We start from the raw sequence: 15,047 nt of genomic DNA, 5'->3' as shown, positions 1-15,047 counted from the left end.
TGTAGCCTTGTGGTCCCCCAAATAAACTTTAGATCAGTTAGAGGTCAAATTCTTAGAAAGTTGGTATTACTTCATTATACAAATATACACACTCAAGATTTTTATGTCAAGGAAAAGTATAAAAGAGTTGCTGTTTAACAATTTTCTGCTTGCTACAGATTTCTTTCACTTACTGGTAATATGTTAACTTTTAATGACCCAGTAGATTATGGCAGTATTTTTCTTACTTTGAGGGTATTAAGCTACTCTATCATAATGGGTTTTGTTTTAAGCCAGCCTAGCACAAACCCAGCACCCTGAGCCCTGTTCTTCCTCTTCCATTGAACATCCTAGCTTTTAGAAAATATGTCAGATAAGACATGCTCTAACTTGTTGCTTTTGCATTTCTCCTTGAAAATTCCAAGTGAACAGTTGTTAGCCACTTACCCCACCACCTGAAAGAGATTTCAATGTGCAAGGTGAAATCCAGTGTGATTTCTGGGTTCAGAATAATTCTCATGGGCCCAAGCAGGGCGCTGGACTTGCACACAACCAACCGGATTTGATCTCCAAGCCCCACATGATCCCTCAAGTCTGCCAGGAGTAAGCCAGATGTAATCCCGCCACCCCTCCCCCCAAAAAAACCCCACAAAAAAATAATAATGATGCTCACATGGCTTACTGTAGAACAAACTGTATGGGAGGGGCAGAGGTCTGAGGTCTGCAAGAAGAAGGCTGAAATAGCAAGCACAACAATGGGAATGGTAACTTTAAGTTAGCTATAAACTAAGGCATAAACTGCAGCTTGTATCAGTGCTCATAAAACTCTGCAAGCGTATTTCAGTGCTGTATCCTTGTGCTTGGTTTTTTTGAGTCTAGAACTAAAGATCTTCCTAATACTGTTTATAGAACTCTTCTGAAAGCCAAATTTTCAATGCTATGCTTCTGATTGGAAGTTTTATAATGATTTAATTTGGTTTCCTGAGTGATTTTTGTTTGTTTGTTTGGGGGGGGGGGAGCGCATATCTGGCAGCGCTTGGAGAATCGTGGTACCTGGGATTGAACCCAGGACTCCAGAACGCAAAGCATGTACTACAACCTTTTAAGGTATTTCTGTAGTCCTAAGGAATGCTATTTTAAAACACTAAACTGCATTTTTTAAACTACATTGATTTTAACTATTCATTTCTGAATTCAGACTTGTCAGTAAAGGGGATCAATCCTCCTTTTTGAAACTTTGTTCTACAACAATGCAACTTGAACATGGACCCACAGGAAGAGACTATTATTCTGAAAACTAGTTTTCTCAGTACCAGAACCATGAGCTGAATCATTGTGGAGACTCAGCAATTCTCAAACTTGGAGTAAGAAATCCTAACTTTCTATAATCCCTGCAATTTTGAAAAGGTAAACAGTGCAGAAGGTAAGTAGTTAACTATAATAACAATAATTTTTTAAAACAATATAAATTAAGACCAGGCTGCACTAAAACCGATTTACATTAGTTTCTGAGTTACAGCTGCATTTGTTAAATGGTAAATAACAGACAATCTTAGAAATAAAATGGGAAGAACTTTATATCTGCAACTATAAAATTATAGTTCTAGTCTAATCTGTCAGAATCTTAACTTTAGGTCTCTGGTAGTTTCTAATACCTCATATCTAATTTCTTGCTAATCCTTTAGTGAACTGAAGGGTTGTTTCATTTTGTTTGGAGTCACTCCCAGCAGTTCTCAGGAGACCATTCAGTGCTGTGGATTGAAATTAGCAGGCCTCCTACATGCAAAGCATGCATTCAGCCATTTGAGCTATCTTTCTTGCCCACTAAATTTTTTTTTCTTTGCTTTTTGGGTCACACCCGGCGATGCACAGGAGTTACTCCTGGTTCATGCACTCAGGAACTACTCCTGGCGGTGCTCGGGCAACCATATGGGGTGCTGGGAATCGAACCTAGGTCGGCTGCGTGCAAGGCAAATGCCCTACCCGCTGTGCTATTGCTCCAGTCCCTGCCCACTAAATTTTTAACGAATACACAAAGGTTACAAATACAGTGTTGTCAGATAGACTTGTTTATTAAAGAATTCCTCCAGTATGTACATCGGGACCATAAAGTATCTACATTTATACTTCCACCGCAAAGGCATATCAATAACAACATTTATATTTGATCAAATAAATTCATGGTTATGGGAAAACTTCCTTTCCCCAAGGCAAGTGACTCTGCTTGCCTTGAACAAGAACACCCATCTATATCTTGTATTTATACAGTCTCTTACAATGTAGTCTAATCATTTAAGGATCTCTTAAGTATCTTCTCCCACGGCTAATAGAAAATTTCACTGTTACCTGTTTAACAGATAAGGTGCCAAAGACCCAAATTCAGCAACACAGAACTTAGGATCCAGGTCTATGATTCTTCTACTATACCAGTGGTACATATCAGAATTTGCTAAAGAAAGCATTAAAATACTGCACTTGTAGGGTCTGACCCTAAATCAGAACGTTAAAGGTATAGGCCAGGCTGCATCTTTATGTATCTCTTTCCAAAGCTCCTTTGATGGCTCTGATATATGACCTACAGTGCAAAGGAAACTGCTCAAATAGTTCTGACAACAGAGATTACATCGTAACCTCCTCCTTTTCAAAGCTGTGGATAGACAGGTATATTCAAGAAGAGTTCACTTTTATTTATATCAAATGGGTGCTACATTTTTACGTATCTAATTTCCACTTTTAAACCAAATGCTGGATGCTAGTTGTATCATTTTTTCTCCTTTATACATTAAATCCCACATTGGGCTTCATAAAAAAATTATATAAAAATAACTCACCATAATCCCTTTGCTATGAGATACAAGATCTGGTCTGCCAGATATTGAAAATATAAGAAGAGAGGGCAGCAAATCAATGGACCAAAATCTCAAGGTATAAGAGCTACTTGGCTGAATTACCACATTTCCACTCTAGAGCCAAACTGACTCTCTGTCATCTGTAATTACCTTCTACCAGCTTCTAACCATGTTACAATTGAAAGCATCACTTGATACCTTTCCACAGACATCACAATCAATTGGAGGTGAACATTTTTTCTATTAAAAGAGAAGTGGTACTATATAAAACTTCTATCTTCACCAAGGCTAACCACAGAAACCAGAATTTATCATTCCTGTTTATACCTCCACTCCCAAAGGGCATATCGTTATGTTCTGTTCTAATATCTAAAACAATGTCTTTCCCCTAGACAAATGACTCTATAAACTGCTGAGGTAATAACATCCATCTGTGCACTTACACACATTGAGGCAGTGTGATTAAGTTAAGGAAACTTGAATGTCAAGGACAAAATATTAAAACCATTGATTTTTGATGCCACTGAGACTAGAATAATAGCAGTCACTTGAAATTCATTACAATAAATAAGAGATTTACAATTTAACAAAATTAGGTAGAAGTACTTTTTTTGGACAGTTCAGCCAGCTCTTCCCTGATGTGCTTTATGAAAGCATTATCTCTTTTCAGCTCTGCTTGCTTCAGTGCTTCCTGGTAGATTTCTTTTGCTTGTGCATATCGTTCTAAAATCCCAAAGGAAAAGGAAAAGAAGAAATTACGTTTTCAAACTAATTCTCTACCGGTCATGATATTGCTCTAATATATCATGTGCTTATTTAGTGGTCCTCTTCATTTCATTACAATTCATCAAACTGGCTTGAGTTATAAATAAAGCTCAACCCAACTGAGTACAGTGGTACTCCTTTCCAGCATGTAGCATGTCTGGGTATATATTCCACCACCAAGACTTCACTGATGGTGGAATGTGTAAGCAAATCTGTCATCTATAAACCATTCAGGTTTAGTTTATCAAACTAATAAGCCCTGTCTTACCAGCTTCATTCAAACACTGAAGAGTGAATTAATGGTGCATGCAAAAAAAAAAACTATCAATGCAAAATTTTCTCTAATTTAATATGGTTCAAGAAGCTAGTGTAGGGTTATACAAAGTATGTGAATTGATGATAGTGGTATGTCAAACAAATATACATCCTTATTCTGTGCTTATTCAGTCAGCCTTTTAATTCAGGAGTTTCCTCACTGCCACCTGCCCTTGTTCTCTACCTACCTCTGTGCATCAGAATTGCAGCCAGATTACTGAGCACCATGTGTAGCTCAGGATATTCTATTTGTCTTGCCAAATCAGAGGCCTTTTGCACATAAATACAGGCTTCATCAAAGCGGCCTTGTGCATCCAGAGTGGTAGCCAGGTCATTCAACAGCACGATGGTCTATATAGAAAAGAAAAGTTACAGCTTTTTCTTAAAACACACCACACCTATAAATAACATTAATTTGGAATCCAATAAACTCAATGTGCCTTCCCAGTGAGAGACATCAACCTTTGCCAAATCATGTGCATTTATCATTCATATTGTAGAGAATAGTTTAAACCTCTGAGAATCTAAAAACTAAGGTATAAAAAAAACCACAAAAATAAAAACTAAGGTATAGAAAGAGTAAATAGTATATTTGTTTTATTGCTTTTTTGTTTGTTCTGGTTTGGTTTGGAGGTCATACCAAGCATCGCTGGCGATCACTCTCAGCCATACGTAGGACCATGTGGTGCTGAGCAATGATTGAACCCCAGGCCTCCTGCATACAAAGCATGCATTAGCCCTTGCAGCACTCTCTCCAGCCAAAATGGAGGTGTGGGAGGAGAAGAGAAGGGAGAGAGGATGGGGAGACAGCAGTGTGTGTATCTCAGGGATTGAACCTAGGGCATCACCCAAGGAATAAATAGTTTTTACCTTTGCAACTTATTATCACATTAGAAGCACCAAACTGAAACAGGTAAAAAAATTGTAATATGATCCCACTTAAGGTTCAGCAATCATTAGATGCGAGTATTATACTCTATTTTATAGCTTGCCTTGCATGCAGCTGACCTGGATTCAATCGCCAGCACTACGTATGGTCATCCAAACTTCACCAGGAGGAGTGACCCCTGAGCACAGAGCCAGGAGTAAGCGCTGAGCACCACCAGGTGTGGCCCAATCCCCCCTCCCTCACCCTACCTACCCCTCCAAAGAGGAGGAAGAAATCTAGCACCTACTTTTTGGGAAATTTCCATTAAGATATTTTGAGGAACCAGGGAAATGGCTGAAATGGCTGGAGCACATGTTTAGATGCAGGAGACCCAGCCAGATTCAATCCCTAACACCACATGGTCTCCCAGAACATCAGGTATGGCTAAAAAATTTTTTTTAAAAATTTGATTGTTTTGATTCAGAGAAAAAGCCCTATACCTTCTTTCATAGCTACAAACCCATCCTTCTAAATCCTAATTCCTATCCTTGGTGATTTGAACTCCCTGTTGTCATCTTATTTCTCAATATTAGTGATATTATCATAATCCCTAATTCCCGTTTCAGACTATATTCATAGCCCAAATATCCCTTTCTCTAAGTCTACAACCACTTTTTATCTTTTCAGAACTTACAAATAAAGATTTATAAATTTAAAAACATCAAACTTTAATAGGAGCCAGAGCAACAGTACAATGGGTAGAGCGCGTGCCTTGCACACAGCCAACCTAGGTTCAATCCCCAGCATCCTTTATGGTCCCCCAAGCCCACCAGGAGTTATGTTTGAGTGCAGAGCCAGGAACAAGCCTGAGCGCTGCCATTGTGACCCAGAAAACAACCCCCCACCCTGTGATGTGGGTGTGTGATGGGTGCATTTAGTGGCAAGAGAGCCGCTTCCCAAGGCCTCCCTAGCTGAGGAACAAAGATGGAGGACCGCAGACTGATGGTCAAAATGACTCCTTTAATGCAGAGCTATTAGCATACTTACAGCACATGTGAGGGGGTTCAAGGTATAGCACTGTGCATAGGTGTGATTGATCAATTATAGGGGTAAAGCATTCTGGCAGAGAGAATTCTCTTGGGATTAACTCAAGGAGACTGTCTCCCAAGACATCTATGCTGCTTTTCTCTTTCCCTCAAATTGTGCACATTAAACAATTAAAGTTCACTTCTTATTAATATTTGCAGTTATTTTGGAGAAACACAGTAAGAGATAAAGATTTCAAAACTTAGTCCTTTGGGTTCTGAGGGCAAGCAAGACTTTTATTGAAAATCCCAGACTTAGTCCTAAGGCTTGTTCAGCTTGTCCTTCTCCATGGGGGTCCTGTCTCTTAAATCGTAACGGCTTGCATCAAGACCATGCTTTTATGCTTTCCAGACGGCCCCATTTCAATGCTGTGGTAGCTCTGCCACTGGCCCTGGGTCCATCCCATTCCCACAGTGGACCTCCCTTTGTGGGGTGTTAGCAACTATGGCAACTGAAGCCCGAGTCAAGTATGACAGATGCCCAGGAGAAGGTATATTTCAGAACCAGTCAACTCCTATATATTAGGAACATGGCATAAACAGTCTTTCTGTGTTTAAGCAAAGAATATTGCTCTATAGTAAAATATAAAAAGTTACAGGAGAAATAGAAAAGCAAGTAATTCACTACAAATACAAAGTCCAGAATCACAGAAGTTCTGATTTACAAGTAACTAAGACTGACTTGGGGAATGTAACAGTGACAGATAAAGCATAAAGGAAAGGTTAAGGATAAACTCAGGGGATATGGAGTACTTGTAAGAGCACTCCTTAAGTTTCTTTGGGAGAAGGAAAAGGGACAATTCACTGATGAAGCCTGAAACACTTAGGATTAATATCTAGCACCCCCCTCTAATAGACATTTTTAATAGATCATTTCAATTTTTTTGTGGGGGGAGGGGTTGGTCACGCCTGGCAATGCTCAGGGATCAATTCCGGCAGGGTTCAGGGGACCCTGTGGGGTGCCAGGGATTGAACCTGGGCCAACCACTTGAAAGGCAAGCATCTTACCAATTTCTCTGGCCCTCATTTCAGTTTTCAAAGCAACTTTAGTATGTTTAGTGTTCTCAGCATGGTATGCATAAATTATGTTAGAAGTTTTAACTTTTTTAATGCAGTTCAATCCTTCTTTTATGCCTCAATCTCCATTTCTACACACATTGGCATTTTACAATGAGAAAAGGAAGGAAAGGACCTTCATGTGTCAACCCATTCCTCACAGGATTTAATATTCCAAAATAGTATGCTGTGAACTAGGAAGCCACTGAAACACATAGGTACCAGATTAGATCTGCTGTTGCTCTGATGTGTAAACTTAAAACTCTTGCAAAATATTGTGTGCCGAGTAATTCACATTTTTTTTAAACAAGCAGTTAGGAGGTAGGGAATGGTGGTAAGAAAATAAAAGGACTGGGCTGGAGAACACACTTAAGACTATTTTATCATTTCCCAACGATTGGCATTTCATACCCGTAAATTTCTTATGCCTCTGTTTTATAGGCCGTAATGTTTTTCTCCCTTACCTGTGGGTGTTTTTCTCCTAGTATGTCTTCAGAAATCTGCAAAGCTTTTTCATACATCTTCTGTGCCTGTGAGGGCTGCTTGGACAGCAGAAGGTACCGAGCATAGGCATCTAAGCACATGCCAAGGAGAAGGTGCGTATTGATTTTCTCTTCCACTAAGCAGGAAATAAAAACAGTTCGGATATAAAAGCTACAATAAAGAGTATTAATGCAAAAAACCACAAATATTTTAATACTGTTTAATATCTCTAGAGAGTAGTCCTAAAATATTTTGAAGATATGAAGTTGTAGCCATGAAATACAATCTTGTAAAACAATGTTGCCTCAATAAAAATATTTAAAATACAGAGGTACTCCTAACCTCACTTTTTGTTATACAAAAGTGACAACTTAGGTGGAATAACATCCAGCAAAGGGCTGGGAGTATGGCACACAAGTAGGGTACCACTTGACCAAGATCTAAGTGAGCACGTCAGGTGTGACTCCCAACATTTAAAAAAAAAAAAGTAACTGGAATCTTGGAATATTTCCCCACTTTTTTGGGGGGATTGGGAGGTGTTAGGGACCATACCTGGTGATCCCAGGGGTTATTTCTGATCTGCACTCACGGATCATTCCAGGTGGTGCTTATAGCACCATACGGGATGCCAGGGATCGAACCTGGGTTGGCCACATGCAAGGCAAGCACCTTATCCATTGTAGCTCTCCTACCCCAATTTCCCCACATTTTAAGTAAGACTGAACCCATGCTTCAGTTAAAATGTGGAAAATTACTTTTGGTTTGAAACTAATATTTGAAGACTCAGGAATAAATTAAATAACAAAAAGTAAAACTATTTAAAAATACACTAAAGCGTTACAATGAGAAGTCAAAACACTCAGAATCCTGAAGTGAAAAGCTGTAAGCTGAATTTAATTTCAAATTTTTGAAGAAAAATAAGGCTCCAATAATTCTCAACACATTACAGACTTGACTGTACGGTCTGAAAGAACACAAACACTAAATACGTAATGCCATGTATAAAGAGAACACAGGAGAGAGGGCTCAGTGGGCACTGGACATGCTTTGTGTGGAAGCCCATTCCATCCCCAGCTCTGTGGAGACCCCCCAACTGCCTGCAATGAATAATCAATGACCTGGGAGCAACTCCTGATAGTAGCCCCCAAGATATGGCACAAAAGAAAGAAGAAAAAATAGGGAGGTGCTGGTAAATGTACACTGGTGGAGGGATGAGTGTTGAAACACTGTATGACTGAAACCTAATTATGAACAGCTTGCGATTCAATAGAAAAAAATTTTAAATTTTTTTAAAAAATTTAAAGATACAATATAGTGAGCCAGATTATAAGGAAATTTGCAAACAGTTTGCAAAAGTTTAGAAATTTGCAAAAGTCTGGTCAAGAATAAAATATTTTAGATAATCTCAAAACTATTAGATACCCAGCAAAGCTATCATTTCAGATACCTTCCATATCTTCAAAAGTTTCAGAAAACTTACAAATAGCATAACAATTTAAAAGGCTCTACTTACTGCTAAGTAATTATACGTTACCGTTAGTAAAGAGAATTTAAATAAAGCAGTATGGAGACCAGAGAAGCTAGGAAAAGGGCTAAGGCTTTTGCCTTGCATACATTGACCCCTGGTTCAGTCCCTGGTATCACCTGGTTCCTTGAGCATCTCTAGGTACAGCATGGAGGCTCCAAAATTCTCCTCAAAAATAAAGCAACATGGTTGCTTACTTTTAGAACAATTCTAGAAACGGTGTCAGAAAGTCAAAGAAAAAATTTTTAATTGGAAATTTGAAGTTAACTTTTGTTTACTTAAAATAAAAGTAAAACCATCTTCTTAAAATTACAAATAGTTTACAATTTTGGTTTCTTTTTTTTCCTTTCAGGGCTTACTCCTGGCTATATTCCTGGAGTGCTCAGAAGACCATAAGGGGTATTGGGGATTGTTCGAGGATGGATTGTACCAGAAAAGCAAGCGTTCTGACCACTACAAATTTCACTTATATCACTTAATCACTTAATCCCCGTTATTCATCGATTTATTCGAGCGGGTGCCAGTAACGTCTCCATTCATCCCGGTTGCGTGCTAGCGTAGCCCAATGGTATCTGTTCGTTTTAGGAACATGTAGAGCCTCAAACCGATCATTTAGGGTCTTGACGAAGAAGTCTGACCATCTTATAGGTGGGCGTCCACGTGATCTTTTGATGTCTCGTGGAATCCAATCAGTAATGGCTCTAGTCCAGCGGTTGTCTGTAAACCTCATTACATGTCCAGCCCATCTGATTTTTGATGTCTTGGCAAATGAGACAGCGTCTCTGATTCTTGAGCGTTGACGAAGATCAGAACTCCGGATTCTATCTCTCATTTGAGTGAATCGTGATATTCCAAGCATAGTTCTTTCGATTCCTCTTTGAGAGACCCGAATAGTGTTCTCATCCTGTTTTCGTAGGGTCCAGGTCTCTGAGGCATATGTTAATGCAGGAAGAATAGTGGAATCAAAGAGATGTGCTCGTAGTTGGAGGTTCTTTGTCCTTTTAGTTATTTCTTCAATGCTCTTGAAGGCATTCCAAGCCGCTCTCTTCCTCCTGCGTAACTCAGGTGCCAGGTCATTCATCATGTTGATTTCTCGACCTAAGTATATATAACTGTTGCATTCGGAGATGGTGGTTCCGTTGAGAGCGAATGGAGCGTCAGGAACAAGGCTGTTTCTCATAAACATTGTCTTCGTAAGATTCAGCTGTAGTCCAACCTTTCCACACTCACGGTCAAAGTCCGCAAGCATTTGTGCTGCTTGGCTGATGTTTGGTGTTATTAGAACGATGTCATCAGCAAAGCGGAGGTGGTGTAGTTGCCGACCATCTATCTTCACTCCCATGTTTTCCCATTCTAGTCGTCGCATGATGTTCTCGAGGGTGGCACTGAAGAGTTTTGGTGAAATGGTATCACCCTGCCGAACCCCTCTCTTGATATGGATGATTACTTCTTTGTAGAATGGTGAGATCTTGGTAGTGAATCCGCAATAGAGCTCACGAAGGATCCTGATGTATTGAGTTTGTACGCCCTGATTGGCTAGGGCTTCCATGACCGCTTCCGTCTCAAAAGAATCAAAGGCCTTCTTTAAATCAATGAACGTTAGACAGAGCGGCATCTTGAACTCCCGAGATACCTCAATGAGCTTGGTTATTGTGTGGATATGGTCGATGGTACTGAATCCTTTTCGGAATCCAGCTTGTTCACATGGTTGTCCTTCATCTAGTGTTCTGCTAATCCTATTCAGGATGACTCGAGTGAATAGTTTGTAGATGACAGACAATAGGCAGATTGGGCGATAGTTGCCAATGTCGTGGATGTCTCCTTTCTTGTATAGTAGTACAGTCTTGCTGGTTTTCCATTGGGATGGAACCTTGCATTCAGACAGGTAGCGTGTGAAGAGTCGAGCTAATGTATTGATGAGTACTGATGGTAAGTTCTTCAGGTGTTCAGGTCTGATCTTGTCTGGGCCAGGTGCTTTTTGTTTCTTTACCGACGAGATGGCATGTTGGATTTCGGAAGGGAGAACATTGGGAACGACATATCCATCATGTGGTATGTGGTATGTGGGCAAGTGGATGTGGCTATTAAAGAGATCTGAGTAGAAGTCATGAATAATCTTCTCCATTGCCCTTCTGGAAGATGTGATAGATCCATCATGATGTCGGAGGGCAGTCATCTTGGTTTTGTAGTTGGTGAAGGACAGGCGGGCATTACGAATGTTTTTCCCAGCTTCTGCTGCATCTACCAGTACTGCTGCTCTCCTGTTTTTGAGGTCATCCTTGATGGCTTTTCTGCACTGTTTTGCCAGTTCGGACGTTTGCTTGTGGTTGCCTGAGGCACGTGCCACGCCACGTTGGCGAATAAGTTCAAGAGTGTTCGAAGAAAGACGGTTTTTTGTGGTTATCTCTCTCTTGGCATTCCTTGCACAATCATGGAGGTGCTGAATCATTCGATCGTATTCCTCATCAATGTTGTCAATGACGGCATCTTCCCATGTTGCTGCAACAGAGCCAAAGAGTTCCCAGTTGGTGGTTGTTCTGGGAGTCTTCTTCTTAAACCTTGCATTCTTTTCTCCTCGTTCTGTGAGGTAGAATTTTGCACGAAGAAGACGGTGGTCTGATCCCGTTTGGAATTTTGGGACAACAGCAACATCGGTTAGGCAAAACCGCCGATTGAATATGATGTGGTCTATTTCATTGTGGAACCGTCCATCGGGAGACTCCCATGTCCAACGTTTAGATTCAGCCTTTTGGAATTGTGAGTTACCATGGAAGGTTTTGGTTGACATGATGAACTCAGACAGTCTGTCACCTTGTTCGTTCCATTCCAGGCCATGGGTTCCGATGTGGAGTTCATCGACTGATCTTCTTGGTCCTATCTTGGCATTAAAATCACCGACAATGATCTTGTAGAAGGTGTGATCTTCTTTATAGAATTTCTCCAGCTCCATGTAGAATTTCTCAGTTTCTTTTTCACCATAACTGGATGTTGGTGCGTAGACAACAAAGATAGAAACTGCCGGTAGTGAGCCACATTTATTCAAGTGTAATCGTCCGATTCGGGTTGTTAGGCATTCAAATGAATCAATGCTTGTGACTAAGTTTGTGTTGACAAGGATACCGACACCACCGACGCCTCTTTTATCACATGTTCCAAGGAACAGTTCTTCTCCAGTGTCGAAAACAGCATGATGGGATTGATGTCTTCTCGTTTCGGTCAGACCAATGATGTCGTACTTGATCTTTCGTGCTTGTACCATAAGGTCTTCAATGGATGCAGCAGATGCCAGCGTACGAGCATTAAAAGTACAGACAATCATTATAATCATACTACAAATTTGGTTTCTAAAAATATAAATTATTTTTATAAACTAGTGTAAGCTTATATAACCAATGTATCACTGTAGCACTGTCCTCCCATTGTTCATTGATTTGCTCAAGCGGGCACCAGTAATGTCTGCATTGTTTTTACTGTTTTTGGCATATCGAATATGTGATGGGGAGCTTGCCAGGCTCTGCCATGCAGGCAGGATAATCTCGGTAGCTTGCCAAGCTCTCTGAGAGGGACAGAGGAATTGAACCTGGGTCAGTCCCATGCAAGGCAAACACCCTACCCACTGTGCTATTGCTCCAGCCCCTATAACCAATGTAAAAAAGAAAAATGTAAGATGGTTACAACTAAATGCTGTATTTATTGTAAGAAAATAATTTAGTAAGAGATGGTCTTGCAGATAATAAAATGCATGTTCTGAGGGGCCTGTGGCGTTAAAGACATATACCTTACAAACCACCAGCCCCATTTCAATCCTGGCATCACATAGTCCCCTGAGAGTACCAGGTATAGCCCCAGGAACATACCCCCCAACTGTCCCTTCCCAAACACACATACATGTGCGCACGCGTGCGCGCGCACACGCACACACACACACACACACACACACACACACACACTCTGCATTATTGAAGCACAGGTTGAGCCTCTCATTGAACCATTAGCCTAGTTGAGTGAAAATTGCTGAGAGATGGAGTATACCCACAAGGATTCCTAAGCACTATGTGAGAGGCTCCAAAAAAATGAATGCTCTTTCAGAATATTTTAAATTTTTGTGTTGGTGCCATACCCAGTAGTGCTCAGGGCTTATTCATGGCTCTGTGCTCAGGGATTATTTCTTAGAGGGCTCAGGGCACCATAGGAGGTATCAGGGATCAAATCCAGGTAAGATGTGTGCAAGACAGTTTCCTTACTCACTGCACTAGCTTTCTAGCCTCTTTGAAAGTATATAAAACAAACTACTGTATTGCAGAAAAAATTTAATATGAAAAAAATTGTTATTGGCCCACAGATAGTTAAAGGACAGCTTGATTTTCCAGTCAAAAATATTTTTTAGGGGCCGAAGCAATAGCACAGTGGGTAGGATGTTTGCCTGGCACACAGCTAACCCAGGTTTGAGTCCCAGCATCCCACATGGTCCCCCAAGCACCGCCAGGAGTAATTCCTGAGTGCAGAGCCAGAGGTGAGCTCTCCCCCACCCACCGTGCATCACCGAGTGTCACCCCAAAAAGCAATAAATAAATAAATAAAGTTTTAATATACAAGTATTCCAACTTAGGAAATTTCAGCTTAGAAATGATGTGTGCCAGAGTGACAGTGCAGCAAGTAGGGTACATGTTTTGCACAAAGCCAACCCAACCAGATTCAATTCCCGGCACCCCAAGCCCACCAAGAGTGATCATAGAGCCAGAAGTAACCCAGGGGTGTGGTGCAAAAAATAAAATCAATCCCTGAAGCAAGCTCCCAAACACCTCACCCCCCAAAAAATTCTTTAAAAATCAGAAAAAAAAAAACTGGCCTTTCTAAATCAGCAACATCACTTGATCACTTGACTTTCCATTAATCATTGATTTGCTCGAGTAGTCACCAGTGAGTATCTATTTGTCCCTGTCACGGGCTAGTGTAGCCCAATGGCGTCTGTTCGTTCTAGGAACACAAAGAGCCTCAAACGAATCGTTCAGGGTATTGATGAAGAAGTCTGACCATCTGGTAGGTGGGCAGCCACACAGTCTTTTGACGTCCCATGGAATCCAGTCGGTTAATAGCTCTAGTCCAGCGGTCGTCTACAAATCTCATTACGTGTCCAGCCCATCTGATTATCGAAGCCTTCGCAAAAGAGACAGTGTCCCTGATTCTTGACCGTTGATGGAGGTCGGAACTCTGGATTTTTTCTCTCATTTGAAAGAAACGTGATACTCCAAGCATAGCTCTTTCGATTCCTCTTTGGGAGACCCAAATAGTTCTCATCCTGTTTTCGCAGGGCCCAGGTCCCTGAGGCATATGTTAATGCAGGAAGAACAGTGGAATCAAAGAGATGTGCCCGGAACCAGAGGTTCTTCGTCCTCTTAGCTATTTCTTCAACGTTCTTGAAGGCGTTCCAAGCCGCTCTCTTCCTCCTGCGCAACTCAGGTGCCAGGTCATTTGTCATGTTGACTTCTCCTATGTACACATAGCTGTTGCATTTGGAGATGGTCATTCCGTTGAGAGTGAATGAGGCATCAGGAACGAGCCTGTTTCTCATAAACATTGTCTTTGTTAGATTCAGCTGTAGTCTGACCTTTCCACACTCACAGTCGAAGTCGGCCAGCATTTGTGCTGCTTGGCTAATGTTTGGTGTTATTAGAACGATGTCATCAGCAAAGCAGAGGTGGTGTAGTTGTTGACCATCTATCTTCACTCCCATTCTTTCCCATTCCAGTCATCACATGACATTCTTGAGGGTGGCACTGTAGAGTTTCAGTGAAATGGTATCACCCTGCCGAACCCCTCTCTTGACATGGATGATCACATCCTTGTAGAATGGTGAGATCTTGGTAGTGAATCGGTAATACAGCTCATGGAGGATCCTGATGTATTGAGTTTGAATGCCCTAATTGGCTAGGGCTTCAATGACTGCTTCCATCTCAACACAATCAAAGGCCTTCTTTAAATCAATGAACGTTAGACAAAGTGGCATCTTGAACTCCCGAGAAACCTCAATGAGGTTGGTTATCATGTGGATATGGTCAATCGTGCTGAATCCTTTGGGGAACCTGGCTTGCTCACACGGTTGTCCTTCATCTAGTGTTCTG

The 15,047-nt window shown here is 40.9% G+C and overlaps 1 protein-coding gene across 2 annotated transcripts in view; it reads right to left on the bottom strand.

Moving 5' to 3' along the window:
• Window positions 1–2,025: 2,025 nt before the first annotated feature.
• The window catches only part of TTC19 (tetratricopeptide repeat domain 19), a 38,863-nt gene continuing 25,841 nt past the window's right edge, over window positions 2,026–15,047 (bottom strand). For both annotated transcript variants that reach the window (XM_056135734.1, XM_056135733.1), the window contains 3 exons: window positions 7,382–7,536; window positions 4,097–4,259; window positions 2,026–3,551 (listed from right to left, as the gene is read on the bottom strand). In XM_056135734.1, coding sequence (XP_055991709.1) covers window positions 3,421–3,551; window positions 4,097–4,259; window positions 7,382–7,536 — 449 coding nt within the window. In that variant the 3' untranslated portion in view covers window positions 2,026–3,420. The remainder of the gene's footprint in view (window positions 3,552–4,096; window positions 4,260–7,381; window positions 7,537–15,047) is intronic.

Source organism: Sorex fumeus, unplaced genomic scaffold (genome assembly GCF_029834395.1).
Source record: "Sorex fumeus unplaced genomic scaffold, SorFum_2.1 ptg000122l, whole genome shotgun sequence".
Lineage (NCBI taxonomy): Eukaryota > Metazoa > Chordata > Mammalia > Eulipotyphla > Soricidae > Sorex > Sorex fumeus.
This window is presented reverse-complemented; position numbering and strand designations above follow the sequence as displayed.